General features: G+C 42.0%; 1 protein-coding gene across 1 annotated transcript in view; it reads left to right on the forward strand.

Annotated features, from left to right (window-relative positions):
* The window catches only part of LOC310989744 (syntaxin-binding protein 4), a gene marked incomplete at both ends in the record, with an annotated part of 88,904 nt that overhangs the window by 44,348 nt on the left and 20,483 nt on the right, over positions 1 to 24,073 (forward strand). The window contains 6 exons of the mRNA XM_083976890.1: positions 2,551 to 2,646; positions 4,505 to 4,574; positions 4,665 to 4,739; positions 10,719 to 10,798; positions 13,641 to 13,764; positions 16,471 to 16,612. Of these exons, the coding sequence (XP_083833016.1) occupies positions 2,551 to 2,646; positions 4,505 to 4,574; positions 4,665 to 4,739; positions 10,719 to 10,798; positions 13,641 to 13,764; positions 16,471 to 16,612 (587 nt within the window). The remainder of the gene's footprint in view (positions 1 to 2,550; positions 2,647 to 4,504; positions 4,575 to 4,664; positions 4,740 to 10,718; positions 10,799 to 13,640; positions 13,765 to 16,470; positions 16,613 to 24,073) is intronic.

The following is a 24,073-nucleotide window of genomic DNA, read 5'->3' on the forward strand; positions in this document are numbered from 1 at the left end:
TGAGTATGCAGTATGTTCACACTGCGCAGTATGCGATTTGCAGTAGGCGAGAAGTTCCCGGATGCATACTAGATTCGGCCGATATGTTGAGTATACATCATGAGGTCACTACTCATACTCAAACTACCCAAGATGCAACGCAACGTGACATCAAGGACCGCCTCTTCCTTGCTTTTTTTTTTTTTTTCTTTATTTAAGTGTTCAAAGTGTACAAAAAGTGTCAAACACTGACACATAACACAACACGAGAGCTGTTTCATATTCAGAAAGACAATGGATAAAATAAATAAATACAGCAAGGATCTCATTCAAATAAGTAGAAAATGAAGAAAATTAGACAAACAGAAACAAACCAAAAATAAATAAATATTGTCATGTCAATACATAGGTGTGTAATAATCACTGTTAACAAATTCCATTAAATGTCAGGAAGTACAATAAATACCTTCTCATAGTTTTCTAAAAAAGTTGTGTTCTTCTTATTTTTAACTAAGGCTAGGGATTTATAGAGAGAATTGAATTCAATTAAAAAATGAGAAAAGGTTGGTTTGGAGGTTGCAAACTTTTGCTTATGAATAAAGTATTTACCAAATAAAATGAAAAAATTAACTAAATACTGAAGACTCCTGTTCTTCTTATTTTCATAATAACATATAACATCTTTAAGGGAGAAGCAGTATGACATGTTTACATGGGAGAAAATATAAGAACACAAGTCTGACCAAAATTTCATTGTTACATTACATTCAAAAAACAGATGATTTAAAGTTTCTTCAGTATGGCCACAGAAAACACAGGAGCTGTCCAAATCTATAAATTTTAAAATAATCCCCAGTCCAGAGCAAGTATGATGTAGCGAAGACGGCGGGCGGATCTTCGTCTCAGAGCAGGCAAAACTCTCCGGTAAGGCATTTTGAACGGGCAAATTCCGTTAACGGCACGAGGTCGGTCCAAACGGCGTTTCCAAGCTAGCCACAGTGGGGACAGGTTCACTTCCTGTTTATAAAGTAAGAGCACTGACGTCATTGTAACGGCTTTCTTTATGGTCAATTGCAACGGGTGCTTTATTTTGACACAGAAACCGGAAGTACAGTGCTCACTACGGCTGGTTTTACTAACGCCAGAGAAGTCCGACTTCGTCCGACTAAAATTGTAAATAGGTGTTATTTTGTCATTTTTTCAACACCATGGGGATACGAAGTAGTACTTTCTCGCCTGAAAATGTTTCAAATGTTGCTGAAGTTATATATTTACAGAGTTTAGAGCTTAAGTGAAATCAGCTTCAGGGCGGCTGATTTCGGCTCGGGCAGGAGCGAAATGCATTGTGGGTTATCATAGTACGCAGCAGTGTGAACGCTCTGCATACTGTATGATCGATTAGTATGTAGTATGGAGTATAGAAGTATGCAGTATGGAAGTATGTAGTATGGAGTATGTGGTTTCGAACACAGCTTTTACCTCTCTATGGTTTGGTCCGCGTCCATGTTAGAAGATCTCATTCATCCTCACAGACATCTATTCTTCCACAACAGTGGTTCTCAACGCGGGGTCCGGGGACCCCCAGGGGTCCTTGAGAGGGTTCAAGGGGGTCCCCAACTTTTTCTAGAAATTTTACCACTTTTTTTTTTTTTTCATTTTCATTATTATTATGTTTTGTTTTTTATTATTATTTGTTTGTTTGATTGGTTTTTAGAATTTTACCACTTTTTCTAGAACATTTTAAACTTTTTTTTAACCACGTCTTCCTACAAATATTTAAATGTTTTTGGAGAAATTGTACCACTTTTTTCCATAAATTTCTCTATAATATTTCCACAAGGAAAAGGGTCTCCCGCACACTGTCATATCACTTGCAAAAAACTTTATTATAAAAGAAACAACGTTTCGGTCCACAGGACCTTTTTCAAGCAGAGATTTTTATAATGTAATATAATATTTCTATAATATTTCAAAAAAATTCACGCCATTGGCCCCAATCTGAATGTACAAAAAAAGGAACGTTATTCAGTCTCAGAACAAACATTTGTGTATTTCTGGTGTTTGCTTGAAAGTTTTGTCCAATGGGGGTCCGTGGTCTAATTTGTGTCAATTTAGGGGTCCTTAGGTAGAGAAGCACTGTTATACAACATGCATGAACTGATGTCAGTTCACCTCTTCATCTGCAGCCAGGGAGAAACACCACATGAAGTGAACTGGATGTTTAGAAATAAAAGCAATGTTGAATATTTATTAGCATTTTGGAGATTACCTTCTTTTTACAATGGAAATACGATGAATGTGAAACACAAAGTTTAGCGATGTCACTGAGATCTGAGTGATGAGGATGTGGTAAGTTGAACCATGAGGTTGCATTGACCCATTCCATCAGGTCAGAGACAAAGTGGAAATGTACCTCAAATGTGTAATTATGTTGTTGTGTGGCCAAGAGCAGGGAGAACCTATAATTTACAATGTGATATTGTTGCTCTGTCAGGGAGTTTATTGAAGAATTAAATGAATCACCTTCTGTTGGACATCCTGATCAGAGTGTGATCTCTCTTCTCCCACCAGGAATCAAAGTGATCGGAGGAGTGAAAGAGGTAACTGGAGAAGAGTTTGGAGTCTACGTCAAGCGCATTTTACCAGGTGGCCTTGCTTCAAACGATGGTGAGTATCATGTGGTCTGAGGGGACATTTTTACTAAAAACAAGAAAGACTTTCCAGGAACGGAGGTGTGCTGAAAAAATAAAAGTCGATCCTCGTCCACCCTTGTCTCAGAGCACTGTGTCCTGTGAGTTGTCTCGATAACTGCTCACCCTAATGAAAATACCGCTCCCATCTATTCCAAGTAAAATGTCTCACAGTAAAACTTGAGACTAAGTAGACGGCAACAGCGATGGCAGCTGTGATGGCTCAAACTCCCACTGCTGCCGACAAAACACTGTTGAAGTCTTGTAGTTTTGATTCTCATTCTGTCATATTCTGCTGAACAGAGTGGGTGTAGTATGTGGTATATTGTTACTGGTGTTATTAATAACCAGAAAAATAGAAATGAATTACATTTTTTTTAATAAAGTATATAACTGTCTCTGGTTCTTGACGTTACAGTGTGGGGATGATAATGATGAGCCTTTCTAAGCTGTTTTAAATAACACAAGAAAAAAAACTTCTTAATATTTGAGATGCTGCACCAATGCATTTCAAACTGTCAAACTCAGATCCAGACTTTCTAAATAATGAGTCAAAAAAAAAAAAAAAAACGTAACCTACCTTAGTGATGACAGCTCTTTGAGGATGAACTTCTCCAACACACTCATTTTCAAACCCCCGTCATTAATTCAGGAGCAGGTGGTGGAGCAGATGAGAGTCAGTAGAGACCTTGACATTGAGACAGAGCTGCGACCTCATCTCTTCTGTGTACAAGAAAGTTCAGCAGCAGAGGACACACAGGCGTTTTACTGTCAGGAAATACTCACCCCAACACCAGTGTGCAAGTCAGGGAGTCAGTGCTCATGTTCAACACCTCATCTCGGTGCAAGTACAGTACATATTAATTGTGTGGCGGCCTGGGAAAACCCGTCGGAAGTTGCTGACGTTCTATTGTGGCAAATGAGCCAAAATAGGTGGAAAAGTAGGCTACTATTTCCACCATTTTGATATTTAGTGTGATTCTGGTACTTTCAACTCCCTACTACATCGTGGTGAATAAATATTTTAAATAAAACAAAACAGAAAGTACTTAATTTTATGTTTTTGTGGCGAATAAAACGTTTCATTTTCAGCTGTGAGCTGCAGCAGCAGCGCTAGAGGAGAGGAGGTCCGTTGTTATTGTAGAGGTAACATTCAAGGACCTTCGGAAAGCAGAGCATCCCGCGATTCAGATGCTTTTTTACAGCTGATCTTTATCATAAACAGTTCGGACGTTACAATATGTTGTTGATGTTTTGTAAAACATGAGCAAGCGTTGATGCTACGTTCAGTTTAGCATCGATGCTACGTTCCGTTTAGCGTCTGTTACCGTACCATGTGATTACACGCACTCTATATGGTCCCTTCTTGTCATAGAGAAAGCAGAACGTCACACGATTCAGATACAGGTTACAGCTCGTCTTTATCATAAACGGCTCAGAAGTTGTTTAATGTTTTGTAAAACACTCGTCTTTGGAGTGTTAAAACAGCAACGTTCTAGTTAAAGCCATTTTTCTCACTTTTCAGTTTTTTGGTCATAATAGATTAAAATGCCCATAACCTTTTATCTCAGTTATTCAAACAGTTATAAATAGCTGAAAATCAATGGAAATATCAAAAAATGAAAATGTCAAAATCCCACCATGTGAAGGGTTTCCCCAGGCCACCACACAATTGTATGTATGTATGTACATAATGTGTAGCATACTGTATATGCTACACATATTTGTTCATAAGTGAAACAACACCCTGACTCTGGATGTCACTGTCTTTTGCCTGACTGTCATTTTTACATCTGTGGACATGATCATCTGACATTTATTTGATCTCTTGACAGGAAACCTGTTGCCAGGGGACCAGATCCTGGAGGTGAACGGGGACAGTCTAGTCGGAGTCACGAGTGAAAGGTGAAGTCCTGGTAAAATCTCAGCGGTCTCTGTTTTCAGCCTGCGATGATGTAACAATGATGTGAACATGCATTTGTGTTTGTTTCACAGAGCTGTGGATATCCTGAGAGCAGCCTCTGCAACCAATCACATGCGCCTTCTCATAGCCAGAGATGAGGAAGCAAAGTAAGTCGATGTCTCCAGCTCTGGTTATTGTTAAACTACTGTGAACTTAAATATATTTATACTCAAAGGTGTTTGAATATCTAAATTGATAATTCTCACCAGGGTGTTATTGGCTTTTCTACTTTACAGTTCATGTGATAATGCTCAGATATGTCACTCACTATCTATATCTTGTTAGATCAGTTATTTTCTGATAACACAGCTTTGATTTGTACATGAGGGAGCTGATCAGCAGACCTATGTGTGACCGAAACACAGCACACGTCTGTTCACAGAAATGTGTGAGACACCATGGCCAGCTCATTTTTTGTATCTCGCTTTCTTATATCTGATCAACCGAGTACAAGATCATATCAACCCAAATGCAGTTCATTTATAATAGCAACAGAATTATTAAGCAAAGAGACAAGTGTTTCAAGTGAGAGTCTGAGAAAAGAGATACAGTATGTGTTGAGACAGAGACAGGTCTCTAAAGTTAATTTTCTCTTGATCTGTCTTAAAGATGATTTAAAGGGATAGTTCAACATTTTGACAAATTGGCCCATTGTCATAATACCTATAGTTTTAGGAGTAGGTTCGTTACCTTTAATTGTCAGTGCAAGTTATTTTTAGAACGGTGGAGCAGAGCCGCAAGCTGCTCAGAGCTACACTACTACTACTGCTACTATACACACTTTCTTGGTTTCCCTCATCAAACTCATCAAATACACAATCCAACTGCAAAACGCTCTGGTGGACAAGTTGTGACCTGCACATTCACCACGCTATGAGATAATAACTGAACATTACGAGACGGAGTTGTTGACAGCCTCCGGTGGGTGCTCCTACCACCTATGTATTTGTAAACAACTTATTCTAAGCTACGAGACAGCTTTCATTTGTATGCGGTTGTGATTAGACTTCGGTAAATAAGTATCTATGAAAGCAATAATTGATTTTTGCTAATAAAAAGCCAAATAAGCTACATACTGTCCCTTTAAGCGTGGTTGGTGCTTTTTTTCGTGGTCTTTTTTTACAAAGACTGAGTCAAATTTTTAGACAAGGCTTACAAACATAGACATAGGCTTAGTTGGTGCAACTGGTCTTCCATAAGGAATCCAGGACAAATAGCTTTGATAACCAGTAAATACCATTGAGAAGCTTGCCTGACTGATGCCAGAGGCTCATAATATCAGTGTTCAGCTTTCTAATCGCACCACAACCAGTCTGGGTGGAAACCAGGTCAGAGCCAGCTGTCAACATCAGGCCCCGTCTCCCCTTTTAAATCCACTTTAGACAACATCAAGCTGTAACAGTAAGTTGACAATGATGGTGGTGGATCTGCATTTTAAATGAGCAGGTCGTCTCACACCTGTAAATCCTCAGCGAGAAGGCACAGACAGGATTTCCACCTCAGCTGTTACAGAGGAGGCCTGAAGTCAGAGCCAGTGACCGTGATGTGAACAGACTGGGATTACTGGGCAGATCCCAGTATGAACACATGTAGTGTCATTTCTTTTTTTTTCTTTTTTTTTTTATCAGGGAGAAACATAGAAAGTCATTTCAGCACCATTACACACATACAGAGCTAAACAAAAACATGTATTTGGACAATTGTGCTAACATATTCTCCAAGCTATTACTCTCCCTTTCATTTGACAATGTATAAAATAGGAACATTTGAACAAAGGAAGTCACATTTACAAATTTTTCCATCAAGATTAATAAACTGGTACTTCAAGCCATGTAATGGAGGTACTTTCAGGTCTCCGTGATCTTATATATCTGATCCATTTTGACCACCAACTCTTAAATTCCTCCGAATGTAATGCCATGGTACAAAAATACATTGAGCTGACATCAAATTGTATAGTCATTTGAAACATATATTCCAGACAATCCGTGTTGTGTCATTTCAATTGGTGAATATTCCTCTCATGTATAGTTGTGTCAGAACAGTGTGAATGCTGAGGTATCCTGAGCCCACCCTCGCTGCCATTGTGCTGCATGCGGCGCAGTGACAGCAGACTTGGGGAGGGGAAAGAGCTTAACCTAGGGCAGCGCTCCTGACGAGATGAGCGTGTGTGTTAATCTGTGCTCCGTGTATTAACTACCCCGCAGCCCAGAGCAGATGAACTGGAGGGTGGGGGGGTGGACGACGGCAGGAGGGGTTATGTCTGTCTGCCTGTCTGTTAAAACAAGTAAAAACTAGCTCACCAGCTGTAAGAGCCTTGGAGAATATCAGAGCAGGATGACATCACAGAGCACACAGACAGAAAACAACAACATTCATGACTGCACACGACAACAAGGGATCTTCGTGTTGTCAGTTCAAAGTTTCCCTCGGTATATCTGCCACAGTGACAGATGTTACATCTTAATTGACGGTTTCCTGACAGGGTTTCCAGTTGTACAACCATCATTTTATTCCACTGTAATTCTACAAACTGTCTTTCTGTCAGGACCACTATGTCAAAATAATATTTATTTACTTGCACAGTTTAATTTGGCGGTATGGTACTGTTCTGGGACCCCCTGCTCTTCCACGCGCTTGCGTGGAAAGCCTGAGGCAGGAAGAGCACCTTCCTGCCCTTCACGAGCCATCATGAACGGCATAAGCAGGGAGCGCAGCAGCAAAGAAAACCCAGACAGAGCAGAGCAACCACAAGATACAATGACAGGAGGAGCTGGGGTGGAGGTGGGTTGCAAAAAAGCCGGCAGCAGCAGCAGCAGCAAGGGAGGTGACGTCGGACTAGAGCAGTTTAAATAGCGCGCTCTGAATGCAGTTCCCCAATAGGAAGCAGCCACGGGGAGTCAGCTGAGCCATCAGCTGAGCTGCACAGGTGAAGACAGTTACGCTTTGCTGATTAAGAGCTTGACGTCATGGCCTGCCAGAACTAACGCTATACGCTTAATTTCTGTCAGGACCACTATGTCAAAATAATATTTATTTACTTGCACAGTTTAATTTGGCGGTATGGTACTGTTCTGGGACCCCCTGCTCTTCCACGCGCTTGCGTGGAAAGCCTGAGGCAGGAAGAGCACCTTCCTGCCCTTCACGAGCCATCATGAACGGCATAAGCAGGGAGCGCAGCAGCAAAGAAAACCCCCCAAAACAACCACACCGGCAAATCCTGGAACCTCTGCTAAGAGATGCCAGGAGGCTATCTAGGATGGAATTAATTTTTGCCTATAAAATTTAATAGGAAATAAGCCACACGCTACCTCTTAACAATAATAATAATTATTAACAATAATAATTATTAATAATAACAATAATAATATTAAATCAATTATTTACAATGAGAGGCTCATGGCTTTTTGTGCATCTAGAATGGCTCTATTGCCAGGCGCAGTAGCAAAGAAAATCCCCCAAAACGACCACACCGGCAAATCCTGGAACCTCTGTTACAAGAGAAGCCAGGAAGCTATCTAGGATGGAATAAATTTTCTTATATGATTTAATAGGGAATAAGCCACACGCTGCCTCTTAATAATATCGACGATAATATAATATAGTAATAACAATATGATAATATAATAATATAGACCTAACCAATCATGCCTATGAATGAATATTAAATCAATTTACAATGAGAGGCTCATGGCTTTGAGCATCTAGGATGGCTCTATTGCCAGGCGCAGTAGCAAAGAAAATCCCCCAAAACGACCACGCCGGCAAATCCCTGACCCTCTAGCAATAAGAGATGTCAGGAGGCTATTTAAGTTGGAAATAAATGTAGCCCCTTAAAAAGGAAATGGACAAAGAACCCCCCCAAAACCAACGAAAGGAGCTGCATAGGTGAATAATTCAATGCAAAATATGATTCTGTATGATCGCTATGGAGGTCGAAACCCAGCGCAAATTAGGCAAGGCAAGGCAATTTTAGTCTCAAAGGGCTTTACATCCCATCATAACAACATCCTCTGTCCTTAGACCCTCACATCGACTGAGGAAAAACTCCATGGAAAACCCTTTTAACAGGGAAAAATCGGAGAAACCTCAGGGTGAGCAACAGAGGAGGGATCCCTCACCCAGGACGGACAGACGTGCAATAGATGCTGTTACAGACAACAGACAAATTAAGAATAAAGCAAACCGTTCCTTGTGTGACGCTCCGACCGCGTGGCAGCAACGCTGCAAACAGAAACTCCACAGCCCCGGAATCAGCCGTCGCCGGTCAATGAACAGCTGTGTGTGACGCCGCCCCCCGCCCCGCCTGCCAGGTGAGAGCCCCGACGGAGAAAATGAGCCCCCCTCCCCCGTCGTCGCAGACGGCGTCCTCCGCTCGAGAGCTTCGCTGAAGCCCCATGACACGTCACCGCGCCAGCCGCAGCGGGTCCGCATCGTGGACGGGGGCGACGACATCGGGAGCAGCGGGGCGAGCACGAACACGAGCGGCGATCCTTCCCTCATGCGGGAGCCCGTCTTGCAAAAAAGCCGGCAGCAGCAGCAAGGGAGGTGACGTCGGACTAGAGCAGTTTAAATAGCGCGCTCTGAATGCAGTTCCCCAATAGGAAGCAGCCACGGGGAGTCAGCTGAGCCATCAGCTGAGCTGCACAGGTGAAGACAGTTACGCTTTGCTGATTAAGAGCTTGACGTCATGGCCTGCCAGAACTAACGCTATACGCTTAATATGTCATCGTTTCACTTGTGTCCATTAGCTTGTTGAAGATACTCACAAATTTAAATGTCTTAGATGCAGCTGCCTGTGAAAGGGTCATCAGAAAATTCATAACACCTTTGTAATTTAAAAACATAAATCAGTTTGTTTTAAAATCAAAATGGAAAAACTTTTTTTCGGTGTCAGAATTAAAAAATATATAGATTTTTGGCTTGTTTTTTGGCTTTTTCGCCAATCCTTTTTTTTTTTGCAACTGAAAGCCAAATTCATATGGATTTATAAAACAGAAACTAAATCATATGGTCTGTTCAGTTTTTCTTTTCAACCAAAAAAGCTAGAATATCTCACTTAAAAATGTGTCCAATTAAGTAATGTTTTATACTTAAAATGCATGTTCTCAAATTAACAATGGTTTATGATTTCTCTCAATATCTCACTCACAATGTCCTGTTGCTATTGGTTATGAACCACGTGTAGCCTGTTTTTGAGCTGATGAAGACCAATTTGTGTCCTTGTTTATGGAGGAGCTAATGTCAGCGCGCGTCTTAATCTGCTTAGAAACACCACATCCGAATCACCAACCACAGCAGATCATAATCACACTGCTGTGTGTGGATGATACAGTAACACTGTAGCAGGAGAAACAGGAGGCAGACATCCCATCTCCACCCAGATACTGAAATATAACTATACATTTACTCTTTTTATCTGATAGAGGGGTCGGTCACTTTTAACTTTTTTCTTTTTATGTCTATAACTTGAATCTAAAATCCACTGTTAAACTAAATCAAACTGAAAGAATTAGAAAGAAAAGAATTGTGATGTGAAAGAGGGTAGAAACAAAAGTCATATGAGACAAATCATTCACTGCATAAAAGACAAACAAGATGAGACAGTAACTTATCTATGAGTTAAGTTAAGTTAAGTTTACTTTATTGTCACATATAATTACAAGTAATTACAGTGAAATTCTTATGTACAGTACCTTTGGTCATTGCATAACATGAATAAAGATACAAGAAAAAATCAAATACGAAACACATTTTTATGTTATTAAAATCAAAGTCTCTGGATGTTTGTATATTATTTAAATGGTTTATATGGTTTAGAAATGTTCTAAGTCTCATTAAGTTTGTTAGCAGAGGGAGTTCTGTTAAGGTGAGGTGAGGAGGTGAAGTCATCATTCCACTGTTTGGATGGGGCAGTGTAAATCTGGTGTGCCAATCTTTTTGTTTTCTTGTAAATGATCAATGCAAGCACACATTGTCCTTAAATAAATAATAAAGATAAATAAATAAAATCAGAGCAGTTAGAAACGACCATGTCATTAGTGCAACAATATTCTGAACATGTCTCATTTTATTTCTTTGAAAAGGAGAGAGTTTGCTGAGCTGCTGGAGAAATATGGGTCCAATGGCAGCACAGGATCAACGCGCAACTCTCCCATCCAGCAAGGTAGGCATACCACTGCTCAAGCCTGTGTGCACTACATTACATATTCATAATTATTTCTGCAAGTTGTGGTTTAATGTTGGCTGACTCTCACGATCCTGTTCTTATAAACAGTGCATCGCAAATTTTTCGGCGGTTGCACTGATCCTCTGCCAAGAGGATTGCAAGAATTGTCATGTGCGGTACGATAAAGTTAGAATATGACGAAATCAGGATGACAAAATTAGGGATTGTAAACGTGTACGCATGATGCGGGGGGACATCAAGGAACATCCTGCTGCTGCCAAACAGCTTCCTGTGGTTGACAGAGGGCTAAGCCTGCAGGGTAATGGAATAAGTCAGCCTTTAAAAATGGCTTATGACAATGCACTCGTCCATTACACAATTACCAACATCTGTTTGAGTCGGGAAGGAGGCAGCCAGCTGGTACACATTTGTAAAAACTGAGTTTCAGCACATGGGCAGTCTTGTGTGCTCTGAGCATTGGATGGTGTTGATACATCAGAGTCCAAGTCCAGAGTCAGGAGACATGGATTTAAAGGGGAAGTGTCGTTTTTTACAATTATTTCTAGCATAAAATACGATCATTTACTCACCCAGATAACTTTGGTGTCATTACAAGTCGTTCCGATGAAATTAGCTCCAGCCGAGAGCCGCGTATATCCATATAATGTGAGTCTACAGGGCAGCGGAATGCAGCCTCTAAATAACACATTATCTGCTGAGAAACTCGTTCATTTCACCAATATTTTGTTATGATACGCTAGTGCTATTCCCCTCTGAGTCCGGGGTTAGCTGTTATCAACATCCGGGGTCTGTAGGTTGACCTACTAACCTCTCACCTGGATGATGTCATCTCTGAGCACTGCACGTCTCATTCTGATAATAATCATTCCACTTCGGCGTTCGAGTCAATTTTTAGTGCAACTAGCCAGAGCTTTAGTAAGTCCAGGTTGTGGAGAGGAAGCCTGTGGAAGCTGAACTTCGTCCAGCTGCTCATTTTGTTCTGACAAGTCAGAAACACGCAGAAACAAACCATAGCATTAGCAGTAGCAACAAGCCGCGCCACGCGGCGCTCAGAGATGACATCATCCAGGTCAGAGGTTAGTAGGTCAACCTACAGACCCCGGATGTTGATAACAGCTAACCCCGGACTCAGAGGGGAATAGCACTAGCGTATCATAACAAAATATTGGTGAACTGAACGAGTTTCGCGGCGGATAATGTGTTATTTAGAGGCTGCATTCCGCTGCCCTGTAGACTCACATTATATGGATATACGCGGCTCTCGACTGGATCTAATTTCATCGGAACGACTTGTAATGACACCAAAGTTATCTGGGTGAGTAAATGATCGTATTTTATGCTAGAAGGTCCAGATTGTAAACAGCAATTCCCCTTTAAGGCCCTCCTCCTGATGCAGTATGTTACACCACAGGTACTGCCTCTGGCACTGTACACACAAACACAAGTACAAGTATAATGTGTGTATGCATGTGTCAGCTTTACACACTCAAAGTCAGCTCTCTGCAGATATGACCTTCATCATCATCATCATCATCATCATCATCGTGAAGAAAACAGGCTACACTCTGTTCACTCAGAAGCAGGAATACGGTGCTGCAGCTCTTTTTCAGCCTTTTCAACTCCCTCTATGAAAGAATCCATGACCCCCCCTCCACACACACACACACACAAAATCAGAGATACCTTTGATTCTAAGGACAGGGTGGAAGCTGTGGGTAAAAAAAAAAGTCTGGAGGATATGTGTGCAGCTCTGCAGTTGGTTTGGTCAGCATGTTGGGTATTAGAGTCAGTCAGGCTTAAGAAACATTTGACAAGGCGATGCATGTTTTCCAGTGGAGAGGCTCTGTGCTGCTGCAGCTGCAGGGAACTGATGAGAGCCTCTATTTTAATGTCTGAAATGTTAATTCTCTACACGTCACCTCCTATAAAACACATTGTGTTTTCTCACCATAACTCATTGAATAACTGCGTCATCTGGGAGCGTCCGAGGTTGTCTTGGTTTAAACCAGGGGCCTCGAGGTTCCTTTATGTTCCCTGTCCTGTATGCCTTTTAATCAGCATAATACAAGCTCATATCCACAGTCAGCAGTAGTATGACTCAAGAAAAGGCACTGAGGGTGGTGTACAGCAGTATGCCCTAGGGCTGACACACACAAGACAGTGAACCATTAGTTACCTAAAAAGTGATATTTCAACATTTTGGCAAATTGGCCTATTGCCATAATCCCTATAGTCATAGCAGTAGGTTCATTTTGGTGTTGCAAGCTGTTTTTCGATCGGTGGGACAGAGACATGAGGCGCACAGTACTACGCCTTTCCCTCATCAAACTCACCAAATACACAATCCAACAACTCCAAAACACTCTGGTGGACAAGTTGTGACCTGCACATTCACCACGCTGTGAGATAATAATGGAACGTTACGAGACGGAGTAGTTTTCGCGTAGCCGGAACTACATTCCAGACACAGCTGCTCGGTGGAGTGATTTCGAGTGAGTTTGCTTCACATACATTATTCTTATTGTATTCTTCACATATTATTATTATTATTATTTCATAGCGTGGCTAATGTGCAGGTCATAACGTCTTCACTTTGGCATTGTTGGATTGTGTATTTGATAAGTTTTGAGGGGAACAGCTCACGTCTCTGTCCCGCCGATCTAAAAAGAGCTTGCACTGACAATTAAAGGTAATCAATTTACTGCTATGATTAAAGGAATTATGGTAATGGGCAAATTTACCAAAATGTTAAACTATCCCTCCACTCACATCTCTACTCACACTGTTTTGTGTGTCATGTTCTGTTTTACAATCCAAGGTGGTCGCTACCTGGACAGTACATCATCCGGCTCCTCATCTCGCTCCCAGAGTCCTTTGCTGTTGAGCCCAGCAGGATCTCAGAACATGTACAACAACAGTGGGCCCATGCTGCGCTCCCTCAGGTAAGAGTTCACCCACCGACCAGCACACTGCTCTCCTGTAGTGGTGCTGCGACAAGTCTCATCCAGCAAATACTCACTCAAAGCACAGATTTACAAACTCTCCACTTGTGTGGATTTTCATCCTCACGGCTCTTTCCAGCTGAGACGACACATTTCAAATAATCCTAAAACCCAGACACTGTGGCCGGCTGAAGCATAGGCGTGCAGTAACAGAATTATAAAGTGCATCTACAATCAAAGTTAAAGTCAGTCAGGCCAGACTCATGGTGTGAAACTCATTGTTATAGTCCGAGAGCCTGAACAGTGATGACTGCAGCTGCTAATGTTGTGAACAACCTCATGTTATGAACTGTTGGCTAGCCTAAACAAGCTCATGTTGATAGTATACTAATATCTGCAAACTAAGGTTAGCTAACATGAGCCTCTGTTGGTCTTCTGTGTGCATCAACCTCTGAGAAAAAATTAAACCAGTGTCAAACAGTGCAGTTCCTCAAATGACCACTAGAGTCTGGCTCAGTGAGTCAGTCCCCTTGACTCCATGTTTACAGTCTGGTACAGAAACAGTTTTGCTGTCTACAGCTAATTTCCTCCTGCATGACAGTTACACAGGCATGGGGGTGAATTTTATTTATAGGTATTCAGAAAAGAAAATTGATTTTGATCCCACTATGGGTCTTAACTCATTGAGTGCCAACCACGTAATTTCTCGTTTTTCGTTCCCATGCGTTGAGTGCCAAAAACGAGATTTTTCGTTTTTTGCTTTTTTTTTAAATTATGAAAATAGACACTTTAATACACATTATATGTAAATTTGGGGACTCTACGACGAGGAGAACTGAAATAGATGACGATCAAAGTCACATGACAGCTCATGATCTAGAAGTTTTTATCATAACTCGGCTTTTGCAAACGGGGTTCTGCATGTGGATGCAGCGCAGATGCAGCGCAGCTGCTCAGCAGCTGCTCCGCTCTCACCCGCGAGGCTGCAGCAGCTCGGAGCTGAAACAGGAAGCTCCCAGCCCACAGTCCCGCCCGGTCTTCATCTGGAGCAACACCGTGTCCTCCCCCAAGGTCCTCCCGCGGTAAAATCTGATGGTCTCTGGGCCAAAGCAGACCGGCATCACCGACCCGTACCACAGAAGGACCGCGACCACCGGTGGGACCGGTGTTCCGGAGCCGCTGTGGCCGACAGACCCTCACGTTCCGCGGCGAGAGGCTGTGACACGGCGCGGTGCGTCTGTGTTATTGTTGTTTAGTGGCGCCCCCCCGCCCCCGATGGTGGTTTTGTGAATAGAACAACAATTGTTGTATATATTTATCTTATACGAGCCCTTTGATCCAGAAATGCGAGTGTGAGAAGAGCGACAGACACAAACAGAGCACCTTTCATAAAAGACGCTCTATCTCCTTTTCTAGAAAAAAAGGAGGGATTTTGGTGAAACCCAGCCATGTTTAGCTTGACTTTTCTCAGGAACGGAGGCACGTAGAAACAAACGGTTTGTGGTCATTTGAAGCATAAAGTTAAACCTTTCAATTGAGCTACAGTATGTGTTGGTGGCAATAATATAGAATACACTATGGCTCTACATAAAAAGTCAAAAAATGGTCTAAATTGCCGGTACACTTGACTAAAACTTTGGAAAGGAGCGTGGCACTCAATTAGTTAAAATTAGTGTATCACTCATCTATCAGACGATGTAGCCCAAACTTTGTGCAAAATTCTATTTTCGAGTAAATCCGGGATGAAAGTGGGGTATTTTTTTTTTTTTTTAAGTATAATTTTTGGCTTTTTTTGCCTTTATTTGATAGCACAGTGAGATAGACAGGAAAGGGGGAGGCAGAGAGAGGGGGAATGACATGCAGGAAAGGTCTGCCCGACGCGGGACTCGAACCGGGGACGCCTGCGTTGAGGACTGTATAGCCTCTACATGGGGCGGCCGCTTTAACCACTACGTCACTCACCGCCCCACGCCACACACCGCCCCGGGTATTTTTTTTTCACATTGGATAATGGAGGCGCACAAATTATGCGGCACGTTGCTCACGATTCATCAGCCAATGATATTGGATCCGTCATCCATCAATCAAACGTCAATCAAACATTCAGGACATCAACACGTTGGCATTTTGTTGACATGATGTGAACAACTGAAACCGATCTGGACCATGTACCATGAGCTGCACCTGTAGGTTACCTGCTGCTTTCATTCATGTTGTTATTGTTTCCTGCTCTCTTCTTCTCCAAGTTCAATGTCAGACAAGGACACTTACACACAGTGTTATTATTACACTGCTCTGTCCTGGACCAATAACATCTCTAGTAGCCATAATACATGTACAAAAACAAATACAGAATTCAGAATTTGGCATCCTCTTGGTAGCAAAGTAGATGTTGGCATGAATCTTTACACTGCATCAGCTACCTGTTCAGAGGAGGCCAACAGTGCAGCACTAACACTGTCACTGTGAGTGACCCAGTTAAGTGAGACAAATACAGTACAGTATAAACTTGGCATCGCTCTCCAGTAACACAACATGGAACTGAAAAAGTTTGTCAAAGACCTCAAATATGTCTCTAGTAAATCTGCACTGCAGTTTCTGCTTATTTAGTAACTGGTGTATATGCTGATGCAGTTAGACCTGTGATAAGCCAATGTCATCATGTAAACTGTGCACGGTACTGACAGTAGATGTTGATGGTGTCAGTCATCCAGGTGAAGGGGTGATCCAGCTCCTCTCAGTGACGCGCTCCAGCAGTCTAGGCATCACCATCGGAGGAGGCTCCAACCGGCCGGAGGGCCCCGCGGTCTTCATCCAGGAGGTTCTGTCTGGAGGGGACTGTCACCGGGTGAGCACCTTCACACACACAGTCACATAAAAGCTGCAGATACCAGAGGTGATAAAGGATAAAGTAAGAGGAGATGTTTCCAATCTTATCATTTTATTTGCAGTTATTTTTTTGATTGTCTTGGTGCCAATAGCCAGTAGTAGTATAAGTATAGGCACATAGGATACATGATCAAGCTAATACTGCACCAACATCATCACTGTGTCCCACCGTGACTCTGTTTGACACAGCTTACAGCTTTTGTTGTTATTGTGCAAGAAATTTTGACACTCACACATTTTAGGTAAAAAACTGAACCCACATGCACACACATACAAATTGGATTAGTGTAAAGTGGCCTTCTAATAACAAAAAGTGACGTAGTTACAAATTCAAAACCCAAAATTGAGACAAAACTGAAACATGAGGGAAACTAATCAGGAGAGAAGCAGCAAAGGACGAAGATGCAATCACACTGGTGGAAAATGGGACCAAGACAAAAAGTAAAATAACCACAAGACAAACAAGTCAGGATCAAAGGTCCACATATAAAGAGTCAGAATCAAACTCTACAGATGTAAAGGAACATGTTTGTTTGGTAGAAGACCCAACAGAATGTATTCTCTCATCTTCATTATTTACATTTTTAAATTCAATTTATTGAGGGATAACCCCTTGAGATGTATCATCTCGTCTTCCAAGGGGTCCTATACAGAGAAACAATCAGACAATACAGCATGAACACAACACAAAACACACATTTAAAGTGTGCACAGCGGCTCCCAAATCCCTCCACAAACTCCATCAGCCCCTAACCCCATCACAAGGGTCAAATACAAGATACATAAAAATAAATAAATGGAAAATAATAATAAAATAAAATAAAAAAAATAAAAAGAATAATTAAAAATAAATAAATAAATAAAAAAGCTAATAACAACAGCAGGGGGTCTGTAACAAGGACATTAGTGAGGTCTTGAACAGATGGAAGGAGGTGACAGATCTACAGTAATGGATGGCGGTAACTTATTCCAGTCAGAGGGAGCTTTGTGTTTGAAAGCACGTCTACCAATTTCTTTTGAAGTTCTTGGGACAGAAAAAAACAGTTGATGTGAATGAATGTCTGACAGAGTAAGATCAATCCTAAATTTACTGCAAAAATGACCAAAGTAGCCTACAATATCTGCCAAAATAACCACAACATTATGTAGGATTATACCAGGTAAAGGTGATAATACAGTAGTTGGAGGAGTTTTCTCGTTGAGGGATTCTCCAAAGGATGAAAGCAACAATGTTGAATACCATAAAAACTAACAGTTAAATGATGCTGCGGAAAAACACGCTGTGGTCCGTCATCCAGGTGCAGACGAGGTGCAAAGAGTAGATACTGAGCAAGATAGTTATCTGTAGTTTACCATAGTACTCGCGAGTACCCGACCCATTGCAGGACTCTGCTGTGAAGGTGGAGACGTGCGGCGGTGGTGTAAACAGACCTCTATGTTTCTCCTAAACACAGAGTATGTACAGAGAGTCTCTGTTATCTGTGGAGTCACCTTGACTGCCTGGAGGAAATTAGCATAAAGTGGCAAACACAGTCCTGTCATCTCATTAAACTCTGTTGAATATTTAGGAGTTCATGCTGGATTAAAGAATATTAAACACTGCTTCAGTATCTGCTGGCGTTTGTGTTGCGCTGGCGTCAGAAATCCCAGAGTCCCCGGACACACAAACTACACCAAGTGTGAAGGTCAGTCGTCAAGCGAGGACTCTGCCAGGGGGCATCACCCTGCTGCTGCTCCACCCCCCCACCCCCCGTCCCCCCGTCCCCTCCTGCATGCTGTTAGATACGGACGGAGTACAGGAGCAGTGGCAGGCCCTGTCTAAAGTGCAGCTTTCAGACTCCTACTGAGGACATCATTAGAGTTTATAGTTTACTGAGTATTTACTTTGCACATTGTGTAGGAATTACTCCCATCTAGCGCTGCGGTTGTATATCGCAAGCAACGCAATCGTATTTTTCATGCTGCATTCACGTGAAATTGGGCAGACAGCAGACGGACGACAGCCGCTGCACGTAACGGCATAAACAAGCCTCTATGTAAACAAGTGGTCCGTCAGCACGAGGCAAAACAATACACGTGACAATATGTTGTCATGGTGATGTCGTATTGTTTACCTGACCCATGTTTTACCGGCTTTCTCTCCACTTCTGTGACTAAAATGACATCTGGTTTGTTACCGACGGCTGTCTGCCCGACTGCAGGTGAATGCAGCATCAGTGTAACGCTCCATTCCTCCTCACTGCGTTACCACGGTGACTTTTCACAGACGCCACCTCCACCTGAGCCGACAGCTCCGGTGTCTCCGCTGAGTTTCCGTGGTTTCCTGCCGTCACGCTGCCACTGAACGTAAAAACATGGCGACACGACATGGCAGCCAGCACCGAGCTTACCCGCTCCATGTAGATATGGATGATATGAACGGCTCATTCAGAGCTGAAAGGAACACTTCAGTTTGTTGATGGGGGGGATTACTCATTAATGAAAAACAGACTTTTGAACGAAATAATTGATTTTCGTGAATAGATAACAGGAGAAGTTATACAATGTCCCTTTAATTAGGACCATGTTCTTTAGCACACCTCACTTATATACGGAGGTCCAGCATTTTTGGATCCTATTTTCAGATGCAGTTTAATCCACATTTGATGCTCTAGTGAACATGTCTGGGAGTGGGACAGTGTGTGTGGGGGGTTGAATCAAACTAAACTACACTGTATATGTGTGTTCATGATTTAGTTTAATACCTCCTGGACAATAGAGATCAGTGCATGGAGAAATAAGCTAAACAAGATCAGTTTATTGTTGGTTTTGTTCTTTTTGTTGCATTAGTTTAAACAAAAGTATACATTACCATACGTTAGATTAAATCACAGTGTCCAGTTTATTATCCTGAGAGCAGCTGTTTGTTCTGTGGCCACTCTAGCCTGGTGCTGAGCCTACTGAAGCATGTGAGGGTTGAAAAAAAGAAAAGGAGTATATCCGGACAGGAAGCTACTGGTAAGCATGATGGATGAGCTCTGCGGCCTGGCTGAGTGTCAGGTATCAGCTGTTTCTGCTGAAAAAACAGGCATTAAGTGGTGGAACCTGCAGCCTCAACCCTCACGTCTGATCAGATCAGGCTTTTTTGTTGTCCTGTTCAAGGAAAACTCTGATTCATTGCATTGTGTATTTCAGTTGTCGTGTCATTTATGCGCTGATGTCCGTCCCATTCTTGTGAACCTGACATCTCAGTAACTCCTTGAGGGAACTCTTTCAAATTAAACATAAGGATGAGATGAGATGTGACGCATTGACGCATTTGCACAGAGGCTAGCAGTTTACTGTGTGTGTGTGTGTGTGTGTGTGTGTGTGTGTGTGTGTGTGTGTGTGTGTGTGTGTGTGTGTGTGTGTGTGTGTGTGTGTGTGTGTGTGTGTGTGTGTGTGTGTGTGTGTGTGTGTGTCCACAGTCCACACAGAAGGCAAACTGGCTTTGTGGGGGGAAAGGGGTCATTTTATATATAAATGGTCAAAGGTCAACGTTAGAGGGATACAACATCAACCAGGTAGTGATTCTAGTTCCTTTCAGTCCAGCCCCAGTCAACTACATGCAGTGTAGGAAGTGTATATTGTGGTAGTCACATATCATCATGAATATTAAAGAGGAAGGGGAATTGCTGTTTTTTACAATCTGGACCTTATTTCTAGCATAAAATACAATAATTTACTCACCCAGATAACTTTGGTGTCATTACAAGTCGTTCCGACGAAATTAGCTCCAGCCAAGAGCCGCGTATATCCATATAATGTGAGTCCGGGGTTAGCTGTTATCAACATCCGGGGTCTGTAGGTTGACCTACTTACCTCTGACCTGGATGATGTCATCTCTGAGCGCCATGCGGCGCGGCTTGTTGCTACTGCTAATGCTACGGTCCGTTTCTGCGTGTTTCTGACTTGCCAGAACAAAATGAGCAGCTGGACGAAGTTTAGCTTCCACAGGCTTCCTCTCCACAACCTGGAGCCTAAAAATGGACCCAAATGCCGAAGTGGAATGATTATTATCAGAATGAACCGAGCAGCGCTCAGAGATGACATCATCCAGGTCAGAGGTTAGTAGGTCAACCTACAGACCCCGGATGTTGATAACAGCTAACCCCGGACTCAGAGGGGAACAGCACTAGCGTATCATAACTAAATATTGGTGAAATGAATGAGTTTCACAGCAGATAATGTGTTATTTAGAAGCTGCATTCCGCTGCCCTGTAGACTCACATTATATGGATATACGTGGCTCTCGGCTGGATCTTATTTTGTCGGAACGACTTGTAATGACACCAAAGTTATCTGGGTGAGTAAATGATCATATTTTATGCTAGAAATAAGGTCCAGATTGTAAAAAAAAACAGCAATTCCCCTTTAATGAGCCATACGAAACAGTAGCAGGAAGTCTACACAAGAAACACTGTAGGAGCGTGTAGAAAGTTTTTCAGGCTCCATCAGGCTGTGATTATTGTGAGCCAAAACTACAAAAACTTGTAGTCTTTAAAGTCAGCCTTAGTACAGACGACCACTCTCTGTCTCATGGTGTGAAAGCCTGTTATCCTCTCACAGAGGGGCAGTCAGAATGATGTTCCTACATAAAGATGCTCCAACAGTCACCAGCAAGCCGTCCTGTTTGCACACGGCGCTGCCTTTCCTCCAGCTCCTCCAGCTTCCCTCTCCACAATCCCATCCTCCTCGCCTCTCTGTCCGCCTACTCACTGTCAACCGTGGCAACGTGACAGGGAGGGAGAGGAGGAGAGTGAAGGGGAGAGACACATGAAAGGAATATGCTCTTGTATTTTGTGCGTTTGAATTAAGCTGTTTCTAAGTACAGCATTTGCATTGCAAGATAGTAGCGAGTGGATCACAGAGAGTTCTTGAGACCAGCGTGGCCCGGGGCTGAGAACATATCCTCTGATCCCTGTGGTGAGGTCTGTGTTGCTGTGGCTTGTACCTTTTGAAGCATGTTCAGTATAGATTCCCTCTCTCTCTCTTCACAATGACAAATGAAAACAGACTAAATCCATCAGACATTGTCTATTAACCTTCTTAATTAAAACAATCTTTTTGTCATTTTGTCTGCTTAGAGAGAGAACCTTATAAATAATAAAACCCTAACCCTTGTAATATATTGTGTGATTGAAAGAATTTCTAAAACACTGCAGCTCATTTAAAGCTCTATGATAATATTAATTTTGTAAGATTGTTTTTAGTTGTTGAAATACAAAAAAGGATAGAAATAGGATGGGTGGACAATCTGAAAACAGTATGCACCTGGCACTGCCTGTCACTGGCATAAAAACTCCTCATGAGTAACTTCAAATTGATTTTAAAGTTTTCCTGATTCTGAATCTGACATAGACAGGGATCTCTACATGGCTGAACTACCATTTAAAATTGACGCCTAGATCATGGGACCATATTTCCCTCAGAAGAGAGAGCAAACAACTGTATCAGGTGTTTATTTGCAGTGTTGGTAGGGTTACTTTTAAAATGTATTCCTCTACAGATTACTGATTAAATGTCCTAAAATGTAAATCTGTAATGTATTTGGATTACTCAAGTAAAGTAATGTATTCTGAATACTTTCTGGATTACTTTTAGATTACTTCAAAATCGCCTGCCTTAGCGCCTTTAACTGGGAGACTGGATTTGCTTGTTTAGAGAATGATCTTACACATGAACTTATAGGCTACCGTGGCTCCTTTAAAAAAAGCATTAATAAATATGTGTTTGAATTTGTCGAACCACATTTAAATTTGTTATTGATCATCCAGCCATATTTAAATGACTTTTTTAAATCGCCAATCACATTAAATTAGTAGGCTTAGGCTATATTAAAACTGAGCAGTTCTCTCTGCTCTACAGTCCAGACTACAGCCTCTGAACCTCTCATACTTATGCAGAATACCTTCGAAAAAAATACACCATTTAAAACAGGTTTTGTTTGTGAGTAGGGAAAGCAACATGATGATATTTTGAAAATAAAGTAATGACAGGAGCTACTGTTAAATCTGTAGGCTAACACTAAAACTGTACTTAAATTCACTTCTCTGCTGAAGTCGGTTTTGTTTTTGAACTTTGCCACAGTGCAACAAGCGTTCGCACAGTCAGTGTAGTGCGGTAGGCTAAAGTAATCCAAGTAATCCGTCTTTTTTAAAAGAAAGTAACTGTATTCAGAATACACCGATTTAAACTGTAACTATAACGGAATACAGTAATCCTCAACGCAGTCTCCGGTTCGAATCCCGCGTCGGGCAGACCTTTCCTGCATGTCATTCCCCCTCTCTCTGCCTCCCCCTTTCCTGTCTATCTCACTATGTACTATCAAATATAATCACAGAAGTTGTGATGGATGTCTGAACACAGGCTGTGTGCATTTCTCTGTGGACTGAGGCTTTGATACTTTCACAGTAATAATATAGAACCTAGAGCTGCTTTCTAATCACACTACACATGGACATCTACCCTTATATTCCAGTATATGGGACTTTCAATGCGGCAAAATAAACAGAACACACAATAAATACTCACACCATTCCCTCTTCACGTAATAAAAATGTCTGCATATATATATACAGTTCATGTATGTATATGTGTATATACTGTATATATTTGTAAATTTCCCAGCCGTCTCTCTACCAGCTGCATTAATCCAGCATCAGCGCTGGAGGAATGTCTGAGGGATGGAGCTACAGCAGCAGACATGTTGATTTCATTTGGCCCATTTATTTTTCACTGACTTACAGACTCAATCCTCAATAACAGATGGTGACTGGTTCATAGCAGGAGACTACACGCAACTGTGTTTGACACAGGGCAGAGCTGCACTGCCATACTGTCATTAAGTCTCTGTGACTCGCTCCTCACTGTACACTAATGCCTGGCTCTATTACAACAGCAGCTGACACTGACCCTCAGTCTTCCGCTTATAGAAGCAGTTTGTCCATTTCACCCAAAACTCAACTCTTAATCCCCCTATGTTATAGACTATAGGAAGCAGCAGGCAAGCATCCATGCTGTGTGAGTCTGTGAGTCAGCAGGAGGATTATGCAGCAGCTTTAAGGTGACAAACCATGCAGGAGAGATTTGTGTAGAAATGAGTGAGGATGATGCTCAGGGGCTGTTATTCACCTGTGGAGGTCATCAGTGGGCGACAGTCTCCTCTTGAGGAGCAGTGATCTGAGCTTGACCCCTGCTGACACTGCTGAAGGTTCATTACCATTTCCTCATGTTTCCTCCTTTACTGTAACATCAACATGTTCCTTTTTACACTTGATTGGACAGATGAAGTATTTTCTGGGGTGTTATTAACAAAGCCAGAGTTGCACCATCAGGAGGGGGCAAACAAATGCCAGGAACCCCTAGAGAGAAAAGATGGCCACAATACCCCCATAAACAT

This window comes from Trachurus trachurus, assembly GCF_905171665.1.
Source record: "Trachurus trachurus genome assembly, chromosome: 8".
NCBI lineage: Eukaryota > Metazoa > Chordata > Actinopteri > Carangiformes > Carangidae > Trachurus > Trachurus trachurus.